The following is a 23,419-nucleotide window of genomic DNA, read 5'->3' as shown; positions in this document are numbered from 1 at the left end:
ACTAGATTTCATGGTTCAACAACAAATCGTTGCTACTTGGAATGTATTCAGAAGAAAATGCCAGAACAATTAATTTAGGACGACTCTACTTCTCGGATGAATTCCCTGTTCTTCCCAAAGCCAACAGCTGCAAGAGATCAAAATAAAAACAATCAAACCCCATGTCACAAGAAATTCAATTAATATTTCATATATGAGTGGTTTATTTGTGAGACGGATAAATCTTATTCATAATTACAACAAAAAATAAACCCCATGTCACAAGAAATTCAATCAATATTTCATATATGAGTGGTTTATTTGTGAGACGGGTCAATCTTATTCATAATTACAACAAAAAATAAACCCCATGTCACAAGAAATTCAATCAATATTTCATATATGAGTGGTTTATTTGTGAGACGATTCAATCACCATATGGGCCTTGCCTAATTTTTCATTATATATTATTTTATTTATTTAAGAGTTGACTATCACCCTATGGGCATAGCCTAATTTTTCATTTATTTTTTATTTCTCACATTCAATAATCGATTACCATTTTCCAATTTATAAATTCTCAGTTTAACAAGTTTATTTTTAATTACTCTTATTTCTTTATTTAATATGTTGAAAATGAAATATTGATTGACGTGGAGAACAAAATATATGAATTATTGTGGTGAGTACCTTCTGGGTTTTATTCTGCTTCTAAAATAAAATTATAATTTGAAATATATTTAAGTAGTGTTTATAATAACTTATTTTAAATATTTTTTTATTTTTTATATATAATTTCCAAATATTTCAGTAGTCAGAAATTTGGAAACAGTTGAAATAAGATCTTGCAAATACTGATTTATTTGATTTTTTTATTTATAATTGTTTATTTGTAATTAAAACTTGTCTAATTTCAAGATTAAACATGAAATTAGGATTCTGAATTATAAATCTCATTGTATTAACTAATTAGCATAGGTGAATTTTTTAGTACAAGTCTTGTAGAGTAAAATATAAAATATAAGTATATTTATATGATCGATGATGTGTCACTCATTTATTGAATCTATTAATATCTTTTAAATTTATATAAACATTTTAACAACTTATTTTTAAAATAATATATCAAAACTTATAAACTCTTAATTTATAATTTATTTTAAATAAATTTAGTCGAACAACCGATGAAAATTTTAGTCAATTAACGACTCAATTGTACAAAAGAAACTTGTTATGGAACCGATTTGCAATCGAACTCAAAGTAATATTTTTTATTAAAAAAAAGATTAAGATGTGTCGATCCATCTTATAAGCTGTGAAACGGTCTTGTGTTTTTCAGGGAAGTAAAGATTGTTAGAATCACAGGTGGTTTGCATTCAAATGATGCAGATGGTCTCGAGGAAATGGAGGAAAATTCGTTCACATGAGGAGGATATCTACAGCAAAGATTTATCCCTCCCCACACGCGACGATTCTCGCCCCATCGACTCCCAAGGTCTGTGATTTTGCTCTGTCTTAACATATTTTTGTTACGAATTTCAGCTTGGTTTGGAAGGTTGAATATTCAACTGTTAGTCGAATCGTTTTCGCTCGCTTTTACTTAAATTCTGTGTGCGCGTGAATGTGTTCAGAGCAAGAAGAATTGGTTCGATCCTTTGAGAAGAGTCAAGCTTATCAATCTTTTATATGGAGGGTATGGACTATGATGAATGCTGTATTCTATTTGTGCAGTGTGTTAGTTATTGTGATTGACTTTGTTGATGAGGTTGGATCAGTTCGAATTTCTTCTTAATTGTTTGTTAACCGAGGTTGTTTATGCGTCCAGGGTGTGTTCGGCGGTATGATATTATGTTATGTGTCTTTCCTCATGTTCTCAATCTATCAACAGACTTATTCTCCATGGGAACTGGTATTTTCATCGCGTCATTCACTACTGGAACACAATTATAAATATTCGTTTTTACGTATTTTGCTGTTAATGTGCACTGCACTTGAATATGTTCACCATTCACATAGTGTGGTAATTGTTTTACCAAGGATTCGAAATTGCAAAAATGTTTCGACTCTAATATCATGAGCCTGGCTTATGTATCTTTGAGAGTGACACATTAATATTTGAATCTTCCTCATTGCTCTATTTGTATTTTATGTTACTTAATGATAGCAATGAAACCTGCAATAGCAAAAGGCATGCCTTTTTCACAACAATTTTTTGGATCTCCCCATCTCGATGACGATTCTGTTGATATCAATGCCTGAAAACATACTATAAAGTACAATCAAAATTGTCTTTTAACTATTCGAATTACAATCCTAATAAAATTGAATATACAGATCAAACTAGTACGAACTGGATTTGATTTCTCTCTTTCTAATTTTTTTTGTTTTAAACCTTCTCATTTTTTTGATCTTATATTTATCTTTGAATATCAAACAACAGTATCTATTAGTTGTTTTTTAGGAGTCTGGGAATGATCAACTGAATTATTTTTTTCAAATTACCTAATAATAAAACCCCGTTTAAAGAATGAAAACATCTTGGAAAATGGACACACACAACACGGTTGGATTTTTGATTCCACACTCTAGGAAATGATTAGCAAACCATTGGAAAATGAACTGGCGTCTATGCCATGGTACCTATTCTCATGTTGATGTTTGTCATTTCTATCTCACATGCAGCGTTTTCATGCTTACTTTATGTACGAGGTTGATTCTTGGAGCATAGTGGCTGCAGGTTTGCTTCTCTCTCTTGGTTTCATAGGCAGATGGATGTGCAATGCAAGATAATGATCTTATTATGTACGCTAATGGGCTGTTGGGTTGTGTTTGGGCATTTATTCTCTGTTGGAACCCCCCCTAGCTGTTTAATCCTCCTAATAGAAAGCTCTTGTTTATAGATTTAGTTTTGGTTTTGTTCATATTACGTCTATGTCGCAACATACCTACTACTTCTTAATTAGTTCTACAAGCTTTCCTTTCTGTGAAGAAGTTTGTATGCATTTAGGAAGCCGTGGATCAAGATTTTCGATCTAAATTCCATTTGCGACCAACTTTGACAATCTACCAGAGCTAATTAGATGCCAACATACGGGATCATTTCCCCCCTCCATATAGCCTAAAGGGCATGCTTAATTCATGAGATCCCAGTCATTCGGAGTTCTAAAGACTAAATTTTAAGACCTTGTCAATTTGAACATCCATGATAAAATGGAGCAACCTTACTGCTATCCCATGGCCTGTCACAATTTGCAGTAGACCTATTGAACAAACTTGATGCTTCCGATTTGTCTTATTCTTGTTTGGTGAATTATATACCCTTTATAGAGTGAATTAAAACAATATGACGCTGTTAATTGTGCCACAGATTTAGTAGCTGTTAATTGTGCCACAGATTTAGTAGCTGTTATAGTGTGCCTGATGCTCATCACTGGCTTAATGCACAATTCAAAACACTATCATCTGTGGTTGTGGTACTCTTTATTACCTGGGACATTGTTGGCGATCTTTTGGTTGCACCACATGCTGAGGTAGCTTTTAAATGTTGGAATCACCAATTATTTTCCAGAGTCTTCATTTTTTTTCTCAGATAAAAAGTTCGTTGGTTAAAACTTACGGTGGATATATTTTATCTTCAATGAAAATTGACCAAGTTACCGCGTCATATTTGTCTTAAATACAAGGATTTGTGACGTTATTGTGACTACTGATGCTTGAATTGGTTGCAAGACTACAATCACCAACTTCAGAATGCATTTGCTGTCGTGATGATAACTAGATCAATTTTAGGGTTGAACTTAAAAAAAATGACTGTACTGCAGGTTGACAAAGTTTCGGTGGGATGCAATGTGGCTTCCTCTAGGGCCACTTAGGTAAACCCTCCACCTTGCTTTTGATGTTTTTTATACAACTGTGGAATAATGTGGTTTTCAAGCTTGCAATCCCGACATGCCTGACATGGTTAAGTTTATTAACATGGCACCAATGCTTTCCCAAATTGTAGTGGAACTGCAGTCTGCCTTTATGTAGATCATTTACTCAACCAGTCATCCGAAGAACTTAGGAAACTTCGTGGATATATGTATGCTTACAAGGCTTATTGAGAACCACTTATGTACTTAAATTGGTCATTATTATCGGTTTAATCTAAACGTACAGCAGCTGTGATCGGTTCAAATCATATCTACTGTTTCAATTGCAATACCGTTTCATGTATATACGCTTTCATCTTCCTTCCTACTCATGTATATACGCTTTCATCTTCCTTCCTACGACTGTAAAAATATGGTTTATATTCCAGGCATGAATCGAACCATATCGTATACAGAGGTTGGTTTTTTTATTTTATCTTCGGGATTTCTTTTACTTCTAAAATACTTAGTGATTCAAGTTTATCTTCGTTACAATTAATTCACAAATTGCCTTAACATTATTATGCTCCCGAAGCATGACCATTTGTCTACTTTTCTTAGTGGTTAATGCATGATTTAGATGGATTTAAAAAGTCTAATGAAAATACACTACTAAAGTATTAATATATAAATCCTATGTACATCATAAGTATTAACGTTTTAAAGAACACATTAAACAACAATAATAATAAAAAGTATCGTTACTGGGAGTGTCAGGCTTGCGTTGGTTGAGTCTATCCTGTATGAGAGCACTGACATTGAAGGCATAACAATCATGGGTATCACAGTACTTCTCGAGTAACAAAGAAAATCACTGAATAGCAGCACTTCTGGTTTCACCGATACAGAGTCTTGGGTTCTGGTTGTATCGACTATCATGCCTGTAAGCAGCCATTTGCTGAATCAATTAGTGTTTGACTGTTTGTTTCGGTCAAAATCCACAAATTGATGAGAATTCCATTCACCTTTCGCAAAAAATTTCCACAGAAACCCTGTTTCTGTATGGTAAATGAATCTTTCTATATATCACCAAGTCTTGATGTCTGAATCACCGTGGATTAGGATCGGGAGCTCGTCGCCAGTATCTCCATAAACTAAGAGCCAAAATTGCAACGCCAGAAATGCCAGCTAAAATCTACAGCATAGAAAACGGGGTTGTACGAAAATGTGCGAATTAACAAGGAATAAACAGAATCAATATGAATGGTACACAAATGAATGGGAATAAACGTAACTAAAGAATCTGTTAGACGATGACTAATTTTGGTATAATAAATCTATATGGAATAAATGGAACTTCAGAACCTGTTGGATTGAAGAATGGTATATTAACTGTTTTCAAGGGAGAAGAAAAAAGATTAGTATAATAACAGTACTGACCTTGGCATCCCTACAATAATGAGTTGGGACAGAACTGATGAATGGTTTTATCCACTTAAATCGAGATGTCTGAGGCATTAGAATTACTACCGTATACTGCTTTGTACAAGGAAAAGGTATAATCCTTTGCAATGCTGATTGGGCTGTTAAAGGACTCAAGGTGTTTCTTACTCTGGTACGACCCTCGTCTTGAAGCTGCAAGTAAGATTAACCAGAAAAAGATAACTTGGAGACTAATTGTTTAGAAAAAAATATTATTCCGTCAAATGGCAATCATGGGAAGGACACAGCACACATATTCTTCCATCAAATGGCAATCATGGGAAGAAGGAAACAGCACACTTATTTTTTACTTTATTCATGTGTTTATTTTACAGCACGAATTGGAGGTGATAACATTCCACTGTTCATAGATTTCTTTCCAAGAGGATCTTTGAAACTCTAGCCAGATGGTTCTTCCACCAATAACGGATGGACTCCAAAAGTATTTAGTATGTTGATCAATTTGCTCAACTCAACTGCCAAGTAGCCGAGGGTTAGGCAGAACCTAATCTGTGTATACAAGTTTGGGGGGGGGGGGGGGGTCTAATCCTACCTCTAGAATAATGCAATGCTAAAGAAAAAGTTTGAAATTACTTGCGTGAAGATCTAAACAGCCAAGAGACATTGAACCATCAAACCAAGAATGTCCGAAAACCAAGAGCTATAGACTACAGATGTAGTTCTGAGCACAATAGTCAATGGCCATCTCTCAATGTTGCTAGCACACGAAACAAACAACAATAAATTCAATAAAGCAGTATGAATGCAAGAGCTCATTTACAAAGTCCGAGGGCATATGCATGTGAATGTCAGGGGTCAGGATTATATGGAATAAATATTTGTCTTAAATGCAGGTGCGTACACATTTGCAGTTTAGAATCCAAAAGTGAAAATCATAGTGCCAATTTTGCTCAACAATAGAACTTACAGGATGTTCATCACAAATATGCTTATTAGCAATTTTTTTGCTGGATTATCTAAACAAGAAACATTCCACACTCAACAACAAATAATGTCTAAGAAACACAATTTTGAGTTAACAAATACCAACGGCTTGAAACAGTAACAGTAGCTTCCAAAGAAAGATCAAATAGAACAGTGTATTCAACCTGAAACGAAGCACCAACATCACCAGAATAAAGCCTTGACTGATAGCTGCGAAGAATCCTCTCCAACCAATAATAGTTCTCCTACAAGAACAAGAATTTGTGTAACCTATGGCATGGGAAATTCATAAAAGTTAAAACTTAGCAAAAAGCTGTAAATGCAAATATCATAATTAAGTAGAACGGATTCAATACTTCCAATGTCATTTAAGCAAGCAACCACATGGAATATAAGCATTATACATGCAATACTTTTAGAATACAAATACCTGTGATCCATTTTCGTGGGCCCTTTGTTCAATTTCGAGGATGGTTAACACATCATCAATAGAAGGACCTTTTTCTTGAAGTTGCAAAATTTCATCTAAGGCAAGATTGACCTGTGTATTGAACTGCGATTTCAGATATCATCTTAACTGGAGCAAATCATTAAAGTGGAAGAAGCTCACCAGTGTGGAAGAGATGTCAGGATCACATGAAAAATTAACACTTATGTCACCACGGATGTTACCTACTCTTGAAGGTTTGTTACCACCAAGGAAGACGGAAACTCCAGCAGAGTAAATCTGAGATATACATTATTTAATTGAAAGCTTAGCACCATATACCCTTGGTTAAAGAACTCGGAGAAGAAGAAAGACAATAAGGAAGACCTGTCCAAGCTTAAACCGGAGGACTTGTACTATTTTTGTTTCCAGAAGCTTGCTCATGAATCCAACCAAATGAACATCTTCCATCTGCAGTATGTGAGAAGTAAACATAATTCTGAAGTCAGGAAAAACAAAAGAAGTCCCAATTCCTAGATAGATCAAAATAACGTTGTAAAGGTACGTCATTACCATGTTATCATCATTGAGCTCAAATATTTATATTGGATAAAATACAAAAGAAGTCCCAATTCCTAGATAAATCAAAAAAACGTTGTAAAGGTACGTCATTACCATGTTATCGTCATTGAGCTCAACGGGAAAGCATAGCTGGACGGAGCACTGGGCTTCCACCATGGGACTATGAACTACTTCTCTGCAGGTACCAAAGACAAGTAGAGATGAAATATCAGTTGGAAGGTAAATAAAGATGAGGATAAATCTTAGAATGGTTAGTTCCCATTTCCCAACCAAAATCCAATTGATGTTACTTATCGTGAAAGAAATTATTCATAGCTCGAAGATATGTTATATCGACCTAATTACAGTGGAGGGGAAAGTAAATGGTAAGCCTTGAAGCTCATCTCGTTTGAAATTGAAAATTGGCTCAGGAGGTCTAGGGATCCCACCCTGTGTAAAAAGACAAAGCATGTAAGGCAGTATATCCATATAACCAAAAAAAGGTTAAGAGGGACAGCCAGCACTAACCAAATACTGCAAAATCAGAGGGCAAGCAATAGCAGGGTCAATGTTTCCAACAAGAACAACAGTAAAAGTCGACGGATCCTTAAAACAATTGTTAAAATATTCACATGATTTGAGTGGATCAACTTTCTGAATGTCACCAATTTTAATTGGCTGCAAGGAAACATCAATTAATATGTAATTTTTAGGGAAACACTGAATAATTTAAAAACCTAATAACTTTAGCTAGCTTACTCTGAAAAAATACGAACTTCCATAGTTTAGCTCCCTCACGCGATTTGCAAATGCATTAAAAGGATCTCTCTCTTGAGCACGTACAGATTCTTCTGCCATTTGCATAACTATTTTCACATCTTCTTCACTAGGTTCTAGGTTAGTCATGAAGAGTTGATAGACCAACTGGAAGAGAGAAATTAATAACATTTATACACTAGTATTACCTGGACATTCTCGAACAAGAAAAACCAATAGTGAAAAAACCTACTATGAGCGAAACAGAAAGGCAATCAAAGAAAGCCAACTGTAAAAATGAAAAAAGCCTAAGCAAGCAGAGCAAGGCACTTAAAAATACTGCAAGAGTATGAACAACTTTTCGCCTGGCAGAAGTGGTGAAAAACTATTGCTTAATACCATACTTTCTGTAGGGCCAGCAACTTTGGCAAACTCGATGTAGGTACTAGATATCTTGAGCAAATACAAAAAGGAAAAACAAAGAAAAGTAAAATAATGACAAATTTTTCAGCAATATGAGCACTACCCCAAACTCCCAAGTTTGAAAACAAGAATCAACAGAAAATACAATTTGCAATGTGATGAGAGAAAATACATGGTTAAAGAACAAAATATAATTTCATTAAATGTCAGAATAGCATTTTACTTTTCCATTATATGTTGTTGTCATACTGTGAGACTATAAAATGCTCGCAATGATACAATATAGATATTAATCTAACACTGATAAATCAGACAGTAAAAAAAATATCCCAAAAGAATATCCACATTAACAAAAGACTTATGGACTGCTGAAATTGAAAGGAAGAAAAGATTGGGTGATAGGCAATTCAACAGACATACCTGCAGTGCAGTTTCCAAGTCTGAAGGCGAGCAATCACCAGAAAAACTTCGCATATATGCTCCCAGTTTGGTGCCAACTTCAGCTCTTTTACCAGCAAGCATATCCATAAGCACTGAAGGTCTATATCCAAAAACACCAATTTCTCCAGCAATAGTTGGACCCATGGAACATGAGAAATATTCGCATTCTTGGAGTTCAGATAGACCCCCATACGAGAAACCTGTGAATAGAATCTATTGACAAGTAGTTAATTGCAAACATTTTAGAGCTGCATATTTTCCAGCATGAAAAATAATGCAACACTTTCAGCTCCAATGTAAATATTTATTTCCTTTCCCCTATTATGGCCTGTAGAGTGTTTCAAGTATAATAAATCTCAAGGTTCAATCTTCCATCGTTCAGATACATGTCTGTTAAATTTTGAATAGTTGGAAGACATGAACAGAGAAAACACACATGATAAAGGACAAACAATTCAAATATGAAGACCTATATCCACAAGGCACGTGCTCAAACAGCTAAATACTTATGCAGCTTGAAACACAGGTCAAGCAAAAGTATTGTTACCTCGTCATCAAGGAAGTCCGTGCATTTATAGCAAATATGCATTCCGTTAGAAAGGATCAACTCAGTTGCGCCGATGCCAGGATATTCAAACTGATGTGCCACATGACTGGCAAAAGTAAAAATCTAAAATCAAACAATTATGTAACTGTAAAATTGCCAAGTTGCTGCATCTAAATGTACGATGTACTCATGAGAGCACTTTCTCCTGTAAGAGATATGAGCAGGGGTATTGGAACCGATGACAAATCAGTAGAAGAAGGTGCTAATTGACTTGGACCACAAGTTCAAGTAACATCCTGTTTCACTGTGAAGGGATTCTAAGCTTACCCTGAAGTTGGCTTTGCCCCAACGATTTCCTCTGGGATGTGTTCTTCGTCCCAAAAAGGAATGTTTTGGCTCTCCTCAAAAGAATTGACCCGAGAAACAACAGTGCTCAAATCATTAACTGTAGCAGTTGATTGAGGCTCAATTGTTTTTATAACACAGCCACATGATGTACGGAAATTTTCTGCATATTTGGATACCTCAGAAGCTGATACATCTACCACCACATAGATAAAACATGTCAATATTGCAACATTATGCTATTGATAAGCCCAGAAGAAAAGAGTTGCCAAATGCTCACAGGGTAAAAGAGATTTGTGAAGTTGAGCCTCGTACTCAATCCCAATTACAGGTTCATTTCGAAGAAAATGCTGCATAACAAAATAGGAAGGCTGACTTGAAGCAAGACTTTGTTTGGATACTCAAAATGAAACATTCAATAATGCAAAGACTACAAAGTGGAAGTGGTGGCGAGTAAGAGAACATCACTTACCTGCATATATTCATCTCGTAAATTGGTGGATTGCATTTGATCTCGCTCTAGATACACAGATTCAATCTCTGACAGTAACATATCACGGGCAACAGATATTTCCCGTTCAGAAAATCCATGTATTCGAACCCTTGCAACCTAAATAGACGCATAAGTGATCTGTACAACTAAATTGCTAGTTCAATGGGATAAAAGACTAACCTCTGTCAGCATTGATTCCAATGCTTCAATAGTCCCATTTTCCTTACAGGATGACGTCATTATATAGGCCTTCGTTTGACGAACCAGAACATCTGCAGCAGCTGAGCATGAAAAGTATGGTGGATCCCTCTTACGAGATAATTTAAAGAACCTTTGGTTCAGAGCATGAAAAAACATGGATTCAGAGAGTAAATTCCGATAATCCTTCACGGTTTTCAGCTCATCGACTTGAACCTTGCAACTGATCATCACTGCCGACTGTCACATTTATGATTACAATATCAGGCTAAATATATCTATGTAGCCTACAAAAGGCAATGGAATCGAAAACTGCAGAAGTAGATGGAGAATCCATATTCTGACCCCAGCTGCTTCAGATTCCACAAAGATTGAAAAGCGTGGCAACTCATGTGAAGGTACTGTAAAACGTGGCATGACTGTAGGACCAACATCTGGAAATTTGTCTTCAAAGTGAGTCTTTATCAACTCAACGACACTCTACCATGGAGAAGTAGCAAAGCAGCCAATTAACATGATTGGAAAGGTAATTTTCCCAAAAAAATATAGTAGTTTTCAGAAACGTCTAACCTGTGTATCAGGAAAATCTCCTACAGCAATTACAGCCATATTCTGCATTTGGTACCACTTCTTATAGAACCTCTTTACAATCTCAGGGGAAACTGTACGAATCACCTTTTCTAGTCCAATTGGTAAACGTTCTGCATACTGATACCAGACAAGGAGATTATGCCCGCCATAATGTTTCAGGAACTAATGGCCTGAGTCCATGTTATGACAAACCAGATAAAGAGAAGGCTTTACCTTTGATCCCTCCATCATGAGAACCCAATGTGCTTCTTGCATCCTTCCATTAGCATTTCGGCTTCCTCGATACTCTTCCATGACAGCTCCTCTTTCTTTTTCCAAGTCACTAGCTGATACACGAACCTGTGATACAAAAGCCGTGGCAGTGTTTGTAAAAATTATAAACACACGGTATGCTACAAAGTATATAAATGAAACAAAGCCGTACCTCAGAACTGAACTCCGCCAAAATTGAAATAGCCTGAGATAATAGTTGAGGCTTGTCAACAGGAACAAATAACTCATAAACAGTTTCATCCGCTGAAGTTACCGCGTTCTGACAGGCACCAAATTCAGCGCCAATACTTTCGAGAAATTTAACAATATCATGATTGGTGTATTTTGTAGTTGCACTGAAAGCTAAATGCTCAACTATATGAGCGACTCCACGCTCTTCCTCCTCTTCCAAAACTGAACTGCCATGAGTCAAAAGCTGTGGTTAGTAGACGGTCAATCAATTGAAGAGAACGATTGATCAATTTACAAGGATAAAAATGAAGTCGAATTTGAATTGAAGAATTGTGAGAAATAAAAGCGTACGTACCCAACCTTGACGACGAGTGCAAGAGCGGCGCGCATTTTTGGCTTGGAATTGGAGCGGACATAGTAAGTGAGGCCGTTGGCGAGGCGGCCATAGTCAGCGGCATACGGCGTCTCCGACAGTAAGTCGTCATAATTGACATTGAGGAGCTTCAAGGAGCGGAAGCGCGGTTTCCTCTTGCCCAGAACCTGCGGCGAGTCTCCCGGTAACAAATCCATTTCAATTTCCGTTATCTCAAATCCCAATTTCCCCTATTGTCAGAAATAAAGATTCATGTTTGCGTTAAATATGCCTGCCTGCCTGTTCAGGTACACCGTTGACCAGAGTCAATGCCCATAGTCGAACAAACGTAATCGAAAGTGGGCTTAACTGGGAAATTGGTCTGGGCTTAAAGAGTGTAATAGTTTATTTTGAAATTGATCTGGGCTGGGCTTAACTCACACTTTATCCATCATAAGATGGGAAATTGGGCTCTACATTATTAATATTAAAAATAAATCTAGTAAAACTGAATTTCTAAAAAAGTTCCATTTCCGAAATCATCACAGTTTCCGCTACCGAAACCCCACCGTTGCCGCCTCGAGGCATGTCTCTTATTTCTTTCCCTTTCTCGAATTAATGGCGTGGAGCTGAAACAGAACTAAGTTTCTCTTTTCTTCACTTTCTCTACTTGCAGGTGCATTTCCGTTTTCCAAACTTCCTTTCAACTAATGTATATCCTCCTCCAGTCCTGCTTACCTCCTCCACTAGCATCTCCTCCATCAATTTTCTGCAAAACGATACTCGCTTCTAGTCTTCGGATTCATAACCACTGTGCTTCCAGACTGTGCTCATATGTCACCCGATTGCGGGCCAAGAATTTGCAAACCCAGATTGAAATGAATGGTTTTGGTGGTGATCAGGATGGTGAAGCCGAGGATGATAATGGGGATAAGGACGAGTTAAATCCAAGGAGTGGAGGGGGATTTAAAGGTGGGGAAGACGAAGGAAAGGATTATGATAAAGACCCTGAGTTTGCTGATATTATTGGCTCTTATATCGATAACCCGGAAAAAGCGAGGTCCAAAGTAAGCTTCTACTTTGTCCCCCATCAAATTGGCTTGCGATTTCTTTGTTTCTATTTTTTTTTTATCTTTTTGGCCCTTGGTTATGGGAGTTTCTTACATGTTTGTCTAATTTGGCAGTTGGAGGACAGATTGAGAAGGAAAAAGAACAAAATATTGCATACAAAAACTGGTTCCTCTAAGCCCATGCAAGTGAAATTTAATAAGTAAGTTGATGTTGACTTTTGACATTGTTGGTAGGACTGTGAGAAGGTTGTGTTTTTGGTGCTAGACAAGTTCGATTATAACTAAACATTTCAAAATAAATGGAGACTGAATGATGCAACTAGTTGTCCCCAGAGAGCATTATGATTTAGGGGGAAAATCGATTGCAAAAGGTATTGTGCTTCTGTGGGGTGCATTTAACAATTCCTGCGGCACAAGACTCTCAAGGTCATCGTGATATGACCAACTAGGGGTCTGCAATTTCCCCTATAAATATTAAGCTAAAAGGGATGAAAGTTGCTCGTATTTATACAATATGAAACAACGTTGGATTCCTTATTAAGATGCTTCCTCCAGCATTTTTTATAGAAGTAGCCTCTGAACGTTGATCTAATAAATGCCCATAATGTTTTTCCAAATGCTTTTGTCATTCTGCTTCACTTGTCCAGATCTACTTTCACGGTTTGCATACTAGTTGTGCACAATCTTGGGTTTGATGTTTAAGAATTTCGAGAATTTCATAAAAGTTGAGACTTTCAAGAAATCTTATAAAAGTGAAATTTTTAATGGCTTATTTGTTCGCAATGCCAGGTTTGATTTCTCAAATTCATATATATGGTTGGAGTTCTATAACACCCCGTTGGATAAAGACATTTCTCTGATCCGTGATGTAAGTGACTCTGTAGCTTATTTTTCTTGTATTTTGTCCCCAAACCTCAGTGATATAGTTGATCTAAATTTTATTCAGACTATTCGTTCGTGGCACATTATTGGACGGCTTGGTGGATGCAATTCTATGAATATGCAAGTAAGATTCCTTCAAAGACATGTTTCTTTCTATACTTGAAAACAAAAGCGATCATTGGAGTCACACAAAAAACGATATCCTGAAAACTGGCAAAAGCTTCTGTTCACCATACAAGGATAGAATTGTTATTGTATAAATAGTAATTTGTCACTCTATCTCCCGCAGCTGTCACAATCTCCAATGGAGAAAAGACCGAGTTATGATGCTGTGCAAGGAGCTAATGTTACACCAACCACATTTTACAACATTGGAGACCTTGAAATTCAAGATAACCTAGCTCGAATTTGGTAAGATTTTTGGCTCCTCGAGGCTTAAGGGCAGGTTTGTCTATAGATATTTGAATCGACTTGTACATTGACAGGGTGGATATCGGTACAAGTGAACCATTACTCTTGGATATTTTGATAAATGCATTGACACAATTATGCTCCGAGTAAGAGCCCAAACCTGCATGTATCATCTCTTTAAAATCCGAGTTCTTGTTTTCCTGTACATCTCTTACTTGTTCGTGTTGAAATGTTCCAGCTATATCGGAATCAAGCAAGTGATGTTTGGTGGAACTGAATTTGGAAATTGGAGCGAGAACCTAACAACAGAGGAAGTGGGTTACACCACTCACAAGATTTAGGGTCAGTAAGGTAAAATTCAGAGTGTCTGTGATTCTTTTCATCTATTTAGCTGTTACTACTTGGATTATGTAGGTTTAGTTTAAGGTCGTGTTTTGGACAGACCCGCAAGGGATTCACTTTCTACTCATATAAAGAAAAATATATATGTATTAAATTTTATGTCATGTTCTCAGAAAAGTTGAAAACTTTGCCCCCAAGTTTGTTTAGTCATCGTCTTTCTCCCAGCCTCATCTTCTTCCCCGAAATTCCTGTGTTCACCTGCCAATAAAGGATTGTCATTTTCGCCGATGTTCATCTGGAACCAAGTCTCACGTATGGAACGGAGGCTCGGGTTCAAAACCCAATTGAAAACAAACCTATAAATAATAATAAACGATTGTCATTTTTGTTTTGATCTAAGAAACTCTTCAGATGTTTTTGTTCGTACTTACGTTAACATGTATCGGAATTTGGGCACCTCATATTTTAATCTCACCTTCCAGAGAAGATTATTTAATTTGGGAAGAAAAGTTTTAACCTTATGTTGGAGTGCACGATACCACTGTCCTTCAAAAATCTCTCTTCACAGAAATGATCCATCGATACTTTCTTTCTTTTTGAAATGGCTTTGGTGCATAGGGTGCCTGAAGTGATTGCATTGCCCATAACTGGCGGCAACCTCCCGTATCTCGAGTGGCTCAAAAACAGCATAAGGGACAGCGATGAGCAGTCTTGAGAGTATACTTTAAACACAAATCTCTGGAGCAACACACATGTTTTAACATAGGGTTAATCTGCACATACTTCAGAATGATGCTTGAATTGTATAGTTCACGCTTCTACTTTGTTAGGTGAACTTGTTTTAGTAGAACAAATAGACTATATTTCTTCATCACAAAGGAAAATGTGTGTTTGGGCATGCCAAGAACTCATTTTGAATGCAATCAATGAATGTTATGAATTATTTAAACTGGATATAATTAAAATTAAGTTTGTAAGATTTTGTAGTTTAAATAATTACTCTCAGAAACCATATAATTAAGACCTAAAAAGAATTCCCGCAAGAAAAAAGAAATAAGGCATAGCACTGTCTTCCCTAGCAGGTTCTTGCCTTCTTCTTAGTACAGTTCTGCAGCAGGTAACCTCAAAAACATTTCATGCCTTTGTGTAAATTACACCTTTTTCTTCCAGAAACAGGTTGTCTCGTACAAATCTATCCATCTTCGATTTTTACTCCACATACATCCCTGCCGCTACATAAAGAATTTTGTTCCTCTTCTTCTCCTACAAACTTAGGTGTTGATCGAGAAACTCTTCTTCCTTTATGCACCATACATCTTTTATTTCTGTGGGTAGGCGGCCTCTTACAAGGCGATCCATCATCCAAGATAACACCACAAGTGGTAGCTAAATGGTTGCTATTGTTGATGTGAAGCTTGAAAGAATAAGGTTGATTAATAACTCCGTGGGTCAAACCATGATTTTGATAGCCATCGGAGGAATCCTTCCTATCTATCTTCAACTTTGAAGTAAAGCCATTAACTTTCATACCTTTGTGCTCAGGACATCGTTTTCTTCCCTCAACTCTTGGCTCGGTGCAAACAGATCCATTGCCTATAGCAACGCCACATACATTGCTAGAACTGTATGGAGATGACACTAGTATTGGCTGGGACCTCCTAATTTTAAAAATTTTAGAAAATATTCCGTCGTGTATGTCAGTGCATAAATCGTCTCTGTTCTCCAAGAAAAATGGTTCACAATTTTTTATTTCAATCCCTACTCTCTTGCGATTGAAAAGTCGTAGCTTCTTGGAAAGAAGAGAAAACAGAGATTCTCTTGTGTCGAGGTCAAGTTTCTTTAGTATATCATCAGTCCGACGTGCACCATTGCTTCCTTTGTTCCATGCATAATCAAATCTTTCAAGGAGCAGTGCTTCAGTTATCTCGGCATCCTTCTTATTCTTCATCTATTGAAAGAAATTCAGGCACAAAAAACTGAAATAATGGCTACGAGTGCGTGGATAAAGGACATAGTGATAGAGTCCTAATGTTGTAACAAGGTGCCATGGAGTAGATCTTACAAGTGATAATATGATAACACAGAGTAGTGAACTTAGGTAATAAATAAAAGAGCAAGATCACTTTAGTAAACACACAAATTTTGTCAATTTTTGGGGAAGAGGAAGAGACATATCGATTTCGACAAGCTGAACAACTCAGGAGAGAGTGATACACTCAATTACTCATCAAACCAAGGAAAACTTACCGGAGCCCATCTATAAACAATCTGGAAGCCTTTCGAGAATATCTCAGTGAATAAACCAGGGCCTCTATCGGAAAAAATGCTTTGATAAATGCCGACCGGCTCACCATTTGAACATCGATTCCCCAAATGCGCACCTTCACGACCATACTGCTGAAGTCTATTCCGAACATTGTCAGCTTGTCCAAGATAAACAGGAACCACAGCACTCGAGTCAAGTTTGCGCTCATCTCTCCCCAGTCGTGGGCGAGATATACCTACACCCAGTTCGTAAACTCCGGGACAAGAAGTGCAATTGGGGAGGTTATGTATCCTGTACCTTACTGCCCCTTCTTTTCCCAATGAATGGTCTTTCCAATCAGAGGCTCCAATTAGAATCTAGCAGATATCACGTAGAACAATAATATAGTGGAGATTCCGCATAGAAAATTCAGCATTATTTACTCCCTTATTCAACTACCCATTTTGAATCTTCATTCGTTAGAATTTTCTAAGGAGCCATTTGACTATTCTATGTACTTCAAATCCCAAATAACTCCTATTTAAGTCTTAAATTAAGCTCGTAAGGATATGAAAACTTGTTAATCTCAAGGAATTGACATTCAATTTTCTTTAATCAAGAACAGGATTCGGTGCCTCGCACGAGCTTACCCCGTGATTTTAAAAAGCAAGACTTCTTCCTATTCTAAGATCTGAGTGAGTTGCTAACCTTCCATTGGGAGAAAGTTGAGTCATGTTTAACGGAGCTGGCTTCTTCTCTCTTCAGCCTCCCCCCGGCGGCGGAGGTGGATGTGATGGCGGTCGGAGATCCCATTGACCACTCAACCGTATCGCATGATTCAAATTCGGACTGTTACTTGCAGCTCACTCCGAAGTGAAGTGCTTTACCCACAAAATTAATTAAATCGTAAAACAAATTATTTTTGATGGGTTATCACTTTGTATCGGGCCTCTTTGGGAGGAATCGGCATATTCTTGGAATGGGCCCATGGGCTTTATTGATTAACCTAGGATTCCATCTATTGAACAGACCCAAGAATAATACCCTTATTATATTTTTGAGCCGAAGTTAAAATTTGTGTGGTAGAGATATCGTTTTATTTATTAATGAAAAATACATCAACACCCTTATTAATGATAAATAAATCAGTATCCGAGTTGGTGGAGCAGGTGAACATTTGTTCAATGGTCAGGACTTCAGTTCACCCTATCAACATCTTATCGAGTGAGATTGTCATCCATGATATGTTCAGTGTGGTTTATCCGAATAACGTGGTTTGTAGGTTGTGGTTATTGCACTAATTTGAGTTTTAATCAGTGTGTACTAACTAAAGAATAGCTGCTGTGGATTTTCATATCATTAAAAAAAATGGGAAATTGGCATTCAGTCCCCAGCCGTTGATTTTTTTTGTGTTCAGTCCCTGGGTACTTTTTTAGTACCACATTTTCACATGAAGTGTACCACATTTTGTATGACATAGTACTACAATTTTGTGGGTAGGGAGTGAACCCAAAGAAATATTTTGATTGAGGATTTTTCACCAACTTCTCCTTAAAAAAAATCATCTATATTTATTTATTTATTAAGTTATGCAATATAGAATTTTTAGATCCCGTCCCTTTTTACTATAAGATAATATTTAAAAATATAATTAATTTTACATATTTAATGTGTGTATATATTATTTGTGTGATAGGTCTGGTTAATGATTACTATTGTCCTCTTTGTATATTTTGGATCAATGTCTTTTTTTTTTTTTTTTTTTNTTTTTTAAATTTTATTGTTTAGAAGAATGCTATTATAAATTGTGATAAGGAGAGAGAAAAGCTGAATTATTACCTAATCTGTTTGTTCTGATGTGTGTAGTGGGCTCCGCTAACGTGGCTTTGCTTTGGCTTGAGCATCCATTACACTTTCAAAAAAAAAAAAAAGAAAAGAAAAAGGGTCTCTTTTTGTGGCATTTTCTCAATTGTCTTCAATGCAAATGATTAACTGTGGAAAATCATGCCACCCAAGTAAGAACAAGCCAACCGAAACAAATGTGCAGGCTTTGCGTGAATGATGGCATCCCTTTTTGTTGTTTTTTTAGTGTTTTAATCACACTTCTCGCATGAACCGTGCGTCTCGCAAAAGCCACTTTCGATTATTAACTTTGTGATGATTCTTGTTAGTTTCTGGGCCACCCTTTTTCCGGTACTTGTATCCATTTGTTGTGTGGAATGATAATAAAAAGATGAAAACTTTATGCTCGTTGGTTTGTTCAGGAACAATGTGGTGATGCATGACACGCTAAAGGAGCGACCATTTTGAAAATTAGGAAATTGAAGTTGGGTGAAGAGGGTTTTAGGATTTTGATTATCTGAAGCCATTTCTTGTTGAGGGTTTGTGTTTTCTTGTGCCGAGAGGAGATGAGTTTGAGGCAAAAGATTGGGGATTTTAGAAGCAGCGAATTGGATGTGGAGAAGAGTGTCGTTGTTGTTGCTGTGAAGTTTTCTAAAGAAATTTCAAGAACTGCTTTGAAGTGGGCTTTAACTAATGTAGCCAAGCCAGGGGATTGTGTTAGGCTGCTGGTGGTTATTCCAATTCATAGCTCAAGTAAAATCTTGACTGCCTTCTTCATGCAGTGGTTTACATACAATTACTGGCCATTTAGGTTTAATTTGTCTATTCTTGAAAATGGATATCAAGACCTAATTGTTTTAATTCACGCTCCTTTTGCATATAGTAGTGATTTCTTCTACTCTATTAGTTCTTCTGGCTGTTAGGTTTTTTTTTTTGTGATTTATATGGATTTCCTAATTTCATCAGCTCAAATTTGATTTGAAGTTAGTCTAAAAAATTAGGCAGCACAGCATAATGCTCTTTTATTCTTTAATTGGTTCTTTTTTCGAGCAAGTATAAAAACTTTTGCAATACTCATTTATTGAATACTATTGAAACTCTCTTTTTGGGTGTCTTTTGTTCACAGCATCATCCAGGGAGGTATATTTATGAATGTGAGAGAAGTTGAGACAAGTTTCATCAGCGGTCTAGATACTATCTTATTGCTTTAAGGCTGCGTTGAATTAATTTGGAAATTTTGGTTCACGGGATCCATGCATATAAAAATTATATATACACGTGGTCTTCATATCCAGAAGTTCCATACCACATGAGGCTCTCTAAAACATTTTTTTGCTTGTATATCTTTAACATTGCGCTTTCTTTCTTAGGTAAAAAGCTATGGGGTTTTCCGAAAATTGGTAGTGATTGCTCGACTGGTAGCTGGAGATCAATGTCGGGAACTGTTTTAGATCAGAAGGATCATATTACTGAGTTATGCAACCAGATGATGAGTCAACTCCAAGATATTTATGATCCAGAGAAGGTTCTCTAATTACCTGGATTGCCTTGTCCTTCGTTTCTTTTATCCTCTGTTCTACTTCTCATTGGTCACAAGTTCAGTGATAACAAAGATTTTTTGCATAGGTGAGAGTGAAGATGAAAATGGTTTACGAGTCTGAAGATGGAGTAGTCGCATCTGAAGCCAAGAGAACTCAAACAAAATGGGTTGTATTGGAAAAGTAATAGTTAATACACACAGTATCTTTTGCATTGAATGTTTTTTTATCCAGCAACCCGAAATCTCCAAGAATGTCGCTTAGTGTCTTTTTAAATTGTTGTTCAACAGGAGAATGAAAAAGGAAGCAAACTTTTGCATGGAGCAGCTTGACTGCAATCTTGTGGTTGTGAAAAACTCCGAGGCACAGCTTCTTCGGCTGAATTTGATTGAACCAACTGAGAAGGAAATTAATACACTTCCAGATTCAGCATCTTCTATGAAATATCTCAAGGATGAATTCAACAGTATGAAAGTGCTAAATGTGACTCCAACAAGCAGCCCTGAGCACACATCATTCAAGACAACGGTTGACAGGATATCCTCAATTTCCAGCTTTTCTGAAATTAATTGGGATTTAAGGGTGAACAATATTTTACCATCATTAAGGGGACATCATGACTTTGAAGAATCTGACTCGGAGTCAGCCAGTGAGAATCCAAGCTCTCTTTCGACGAGTATAAGTTCTCAGCAATGGATCGAAGATCTGAGTTCTGCAGATGAATCTTCAAAGCAGTTAAATGAAAGTATACAAGAACCAGGCAGTACAGCACAAAGTGAAAGGAATCAAGATTTTCGCAAGAATGTGAGAGAGATTATGTTACCAAATAAAAATGCACGGCACGACCCTCCTCCACTTTGCACGGTATGTCGGCATAAAACACCATCATTTGGGAATCCGCCAAGATTGTTCTCATATGCTGAGCTTGAACAAGCTACTAGTGTATTTTCGAAGGATAACTTTTTGGCTGAGGGGGGATACGGTTCTGTACACCGTGGAGTGTTACCTGATGGTCTGGTCATAGCTGTGAAGCAACATAAATTGGCTAGTACTCAGGGTGATCGTGAATTTTGCTCAGAAGTGCAGGTCCTGAGCTGTGCACAGCACCGTAATGTTGTGATGCTGATTGGATACTGCCTGGAGAACAGAAGACGGTTATTAGTTTATGAGTTCATTTGCAATGGTTCTTTGGACTCTCATCTTTATGGTATGTGGGACTATGCACCATAAATTTTTTGGCCATAAATTATTCTTGTGTTTTGTTTTCTGTCAGGAACATAGACTCATTGTGTCTTGATTAAGATCACAAGTGTTTTTCTACTGTTCTAATTTGATCAAAACTTATCATAAATGTAAGCTTTTCTTTTGAATTGATCCGTTTCGGGTTTAAAATTGCAGGCCACAGCTATGATCCGTTGGATTGGACTGCACGCCGAAAGATTGCTATTGGAGCTGCTCGAGGGTTGAGATATCTCCATGAGGAGTGCAGAATTGGCTGTATAGTCCATCGTGACATGCGACCAAACAACATTCTGCTCACGCACGATTTTGAGCCACTAGTACGTTGTCGCGTCTTTTAAACATGTGAATTTGAACTATTCAGATGTTCAAATGTTGACTTTCATGATAAAGGTTGGAGACTTTGGATTAGCAAGATTTCAACCAGATGGGGATTCGGGTGCCGAAACAAGAATAATCGGAACGTTTGGGTACTTGGCTCCAGAATATGCTCAAACAGGTCAAGTCTCCGATAAAGCTGACGTGTATTCTTTTGGTGTGGTGCTGGTAGAGCTTGTCACCGGAAGAAAAGCTGTGGATATAAATCTTCCCAAAGGCGAGCAATGCCTCACAGAATGGGTAGGTATTGCTCTTAAAAGTTGTGTTACTATATTTCATCCAAGTTTTAAGTACATTGATGCCACGTTTATCTTGCTGTGTTTATTTCTGGATGGAGCAGGCACGGCCTCTGCTCGAAGAGAATGCCTTTTGGAAACTTGTGGATCCACGTTTGAATGGCTGCTATTCAGAAACTGAGGTTCAGGGCATGATACATGCTGCTTCCTTGTGCATACAACGTGACCCTGAGTCAAGGCCTCGAATGTCTCAGGTAAAAATGACTCATTTGGAGGAAAACCAAGAACATTAAACTCAAGTTTTTTTTAAAAAGGGAATACTAAACTGCTTTATGCTACAAAAGCTCGAGTTAAAAGGCTTCGAATTTCACGAGTTTTTTGTTGCGTCATTTGAACTATAGGTTCTTCGAATGCTGGAAGATTACACATACATCTGATGAAGATAAGGAGATGGTGGCCGCCGACAATGTCAGCATGTGAGCAATTGCGTTCAAGAATTATATATACAAGAATCTATATAGATGTATTTTTCTCAAGTATATACACTTAGTCGATCCCACAGATATATATTAATCAATGCCACAGTCCCACAACATTACATGCACGCACTCATGAATATTTGATTCTAAAGTGGTGAAGAATAAGAAGCAGAAGCTGTCTCTTTTAGATCCACGCTCACATCACTCTTGACTCCCTGCTCCTCGTCAGAAAACTAATCATTCGTCCTCCTCTCCATGGAGCACCACCACCACCACCAACCCCACCGCCAGCGTCGCCAAGAACACAGTTGCATGCGTCAGCAGCAACAAAACCACCGTAGAGATCGACAGAACCACCAAGATCACACGCTCTCCATACCCAAGAAACACAACAGGTGCATCCCGAAGGAAATACAGAAAGAGCCACACACCCATAGTGAAGATGAACACAACCATGGAGACAGGGTGCCACAACAGGCTAAGGAACCATGAAAAGGATTACAATCATGTAATTAACCTGGAAATAGGATGTTTTGGTTTTGGCACGTTGGAGGGTGACATTGAAGCTTTCGGGCATCGAGCATGGTACCATTTGTTTCCATGGACGCATGATTCCGACGCCAGATCTGATCCTTTGCCTGGCGCGGGAAAGAAATGGTGAATCTGTTGGTGTGGTGGTGTTGAGATTGTGCCATACGCAGTAGACATTTTAGCAACGTTTCTCCGGGGAGGGGCCGGGGAGAATATATATGCAGAAGGAGAATAAAGGATANTTACATAAATTATTATAGTTGACGTAATTAGTGCATATGTAAACTGTGAATAAAGTAATATACGAGAAGCAGAACATAAATAAATATTTTTTTTAATGAAATGAGGAAAGGATGATTATTTAATTTTAGTCTCTAAGGTTTTTCAATGG

The 23,419-nt window shown here is 37.2% G+C and overlaps 5 protein-coding genes across 8 annotated transcripts; 3 read left to right on the top strand and 2 right to left on the bottom strand.

Annotated features, from left to right (window-relative positions):
- The first annotated feature begins 1,306 nt into the window (after positions 1–1,306).
- LOC140977363 (uncharacterized) lies at positions 1,307–4,226 on the top strand. Its single transcript, XM_073442094.1, has 7 exons — positions 1,307–1,474; positions 1,611–1,672; positions 1,805–1,888; positions 2,662–2,716; positions 3,374–3,509; positions 3,801–3,851; positions 3,983–4,226. The coding sequence occupies exons 1-7, from the start codon at positions 1,360–1,362 to the stop codon at positions 4,080–4,082; spliced, it is 603 nt and encodes a 200-aa protein (XP_073298195.1). The 5' UTR covers positions 1,307–1,359; the 3' UTR covers positions 4,083–4,226.
- Positions 4,227–4,486: 260 nt separating this feature from the next.
- LOC140977351 (zinc protease PQQL-like) lies at positions 4,487–12,153 on the bottom strand. Of its 2 annotated transcripts, none has more exons than XR_012175399.1 (21): positions 11,839–12,153; positions 11,464–11,710; positions 11,253–11,378; positions 11,019–11,156; positions 10,794–10,928; positions 10,431–10,688; positions 10,230–10,367; positions 10,038–10,107; positions 9,740–9,953; positions 9,413–9,518; positions 8,845–9,078; positions 8,005–8,169; positions 7,774–7,923; positions 7,604–7,695; positions 7,360–7,441; positions 7,072–7,155; positions 6,868–6,984; positions 6,688–6,798; positions 6,422–6,502; positions 4,856–5,465; positions 4,487–4,771 (listed from the first exon to the last, which is right to left on the bottom strand). XR_012175399.1 is itself a non-coding variant. In XM_073442074.1 (21 exons), exons 1-21 carry the CDS (start codon positions 12,051–12,053, stop codon positions 4,939–4,941), a joined length of 3,045 nt encoding a protein of 1,014 aa, XP_073298175.1. In that variant the 5' UTR covers positions 12,054–12,153; the 3' UTR covers positions 4,487–4,938. The 2 variants fall into 2 exon arrangements, 1 of the variants encoding a protein (XP_073298175.1); XM_073442074.1 differs by having other exon boundaries at positions 4,487–5,025; positions 5,271–5,465.
- A 196-nt stretch (positions 12,154–12,349) lies between these two features.
- Positions 12,350–15,438, top strand: LOC140977360 (uncharacterized). 2 transcript variants are annotated; one of them, XM_073442087.1, is made up of 8 exons: positions 12,350–12,902; positions 13,020–13,105; positions 13,695–13,773; positions 13,852–13,911; positions 14,077–14,198; positions 14,273–14,344; positions 14,437–14,549; positions 15,159–15,438. In XM_073442087.1, exons 1-7 carry the CDS (start codon positions 12,546–12,548, stop codon positions 14,537–14,539), a joined length of 879 nt encoding a protein of 292 aa, XP_073298188.1. In that variant the 5' UTR covers positions 12,350–12,545; the 3' UTR covers positions 14,540–14,549; positions 15,159–15,438. The 2 variants fall into 2 exon arrangements, with proteins under 2 accessions (XP_073298188.1, XP_073298189.1); XM_073442088.1 differs by having other exon boundaries at positions 15,109–15,438.
- A 58-nt stretch (positions 15,439–15,496) lies between these two features.
- On the bottom strand, positions 15,497–17,738 carry LOC140977356 (protein EFFECTOR OF TRANSCRIPTION 2-like). Its single transcript, XM_073442084.1, has 3 exons — positions 17,494–17,738; positions 16,788–17,162; positions 15,497–16,488 (listed from the first exon to the last, which is right to left on the bottom strand). Exons 1-3 carry the CDS (start codon positions 17,596–17,598, stop codon positions 15,733–15,735), a joined length of 1,236 nt encoding a protein of 411 aa, XP_073298185.1. The 5' UTR covers positions 17,599–17,738; the 3' UTR covers positions 15,497–15,732.
- Positions 17,739–18,696: 958 nt separating this feature from the next.
- On the top strand, positions 18,697–23,269 carry LOC140977352 (inactive protein kinase SELMODRAFT_444075-like). Of its 2 annotated transcripts, XM_073442077.1 has the most exons (9): positions 18,713–18,800; positions 19,050–19,380; positions 19,998–20,152; positions 20,254–20,348; positions 20,456–21,372; positions 21,564–21,724; positions 21,798–22,022; positions 22,123–22,272; positions 22,420–23,269. In XM_073442077.1, exons 2-9 carry the CDS (start codon positions 19,194–19,196, stop codon positions 22,453–22,455), a joined length of 1,926 nt encoding a protein of 641 aa, XP_073298178.1. In that variant the 5' UTR covers positions 18,713–18,800; positions 19,050–19,193; the 3' UTR covers positions 22,456–23,269. The 2 variants fall into 2 exon arrangements, with proteins under 2 accessions (XP_073298176.1, XP_073298178.1); XM_073442075.1 differs by having other exon boundaries at positions 18,697–19,380.
- The last annotated feature ends 150 nt before the right edge of the window (positions 23,270–23,419 follow it).

Source organism: Primulina huaijiensis, chromosome 5, assembly GCF_012295235.1.
Source record: "Primulina huaijiensis isolate GDHJ02 chromosome 5, ASM1229523v2, whole genome shotgun sequence".
In the NCBI taxonomy this organism is placed as follows: domain Eukaryota; kingdom Viridiplantae; phylum Streptophyta; class Magnoliopsida; order Lamiales; family Gesneriaceae; genus Primulina; species Primulina huaijiensis.
The sequence above is the reverse complement of the archived record's forward strand: the minus strand, read 5'-3'. Positions and strand labels throughout refer to the sequence as shown.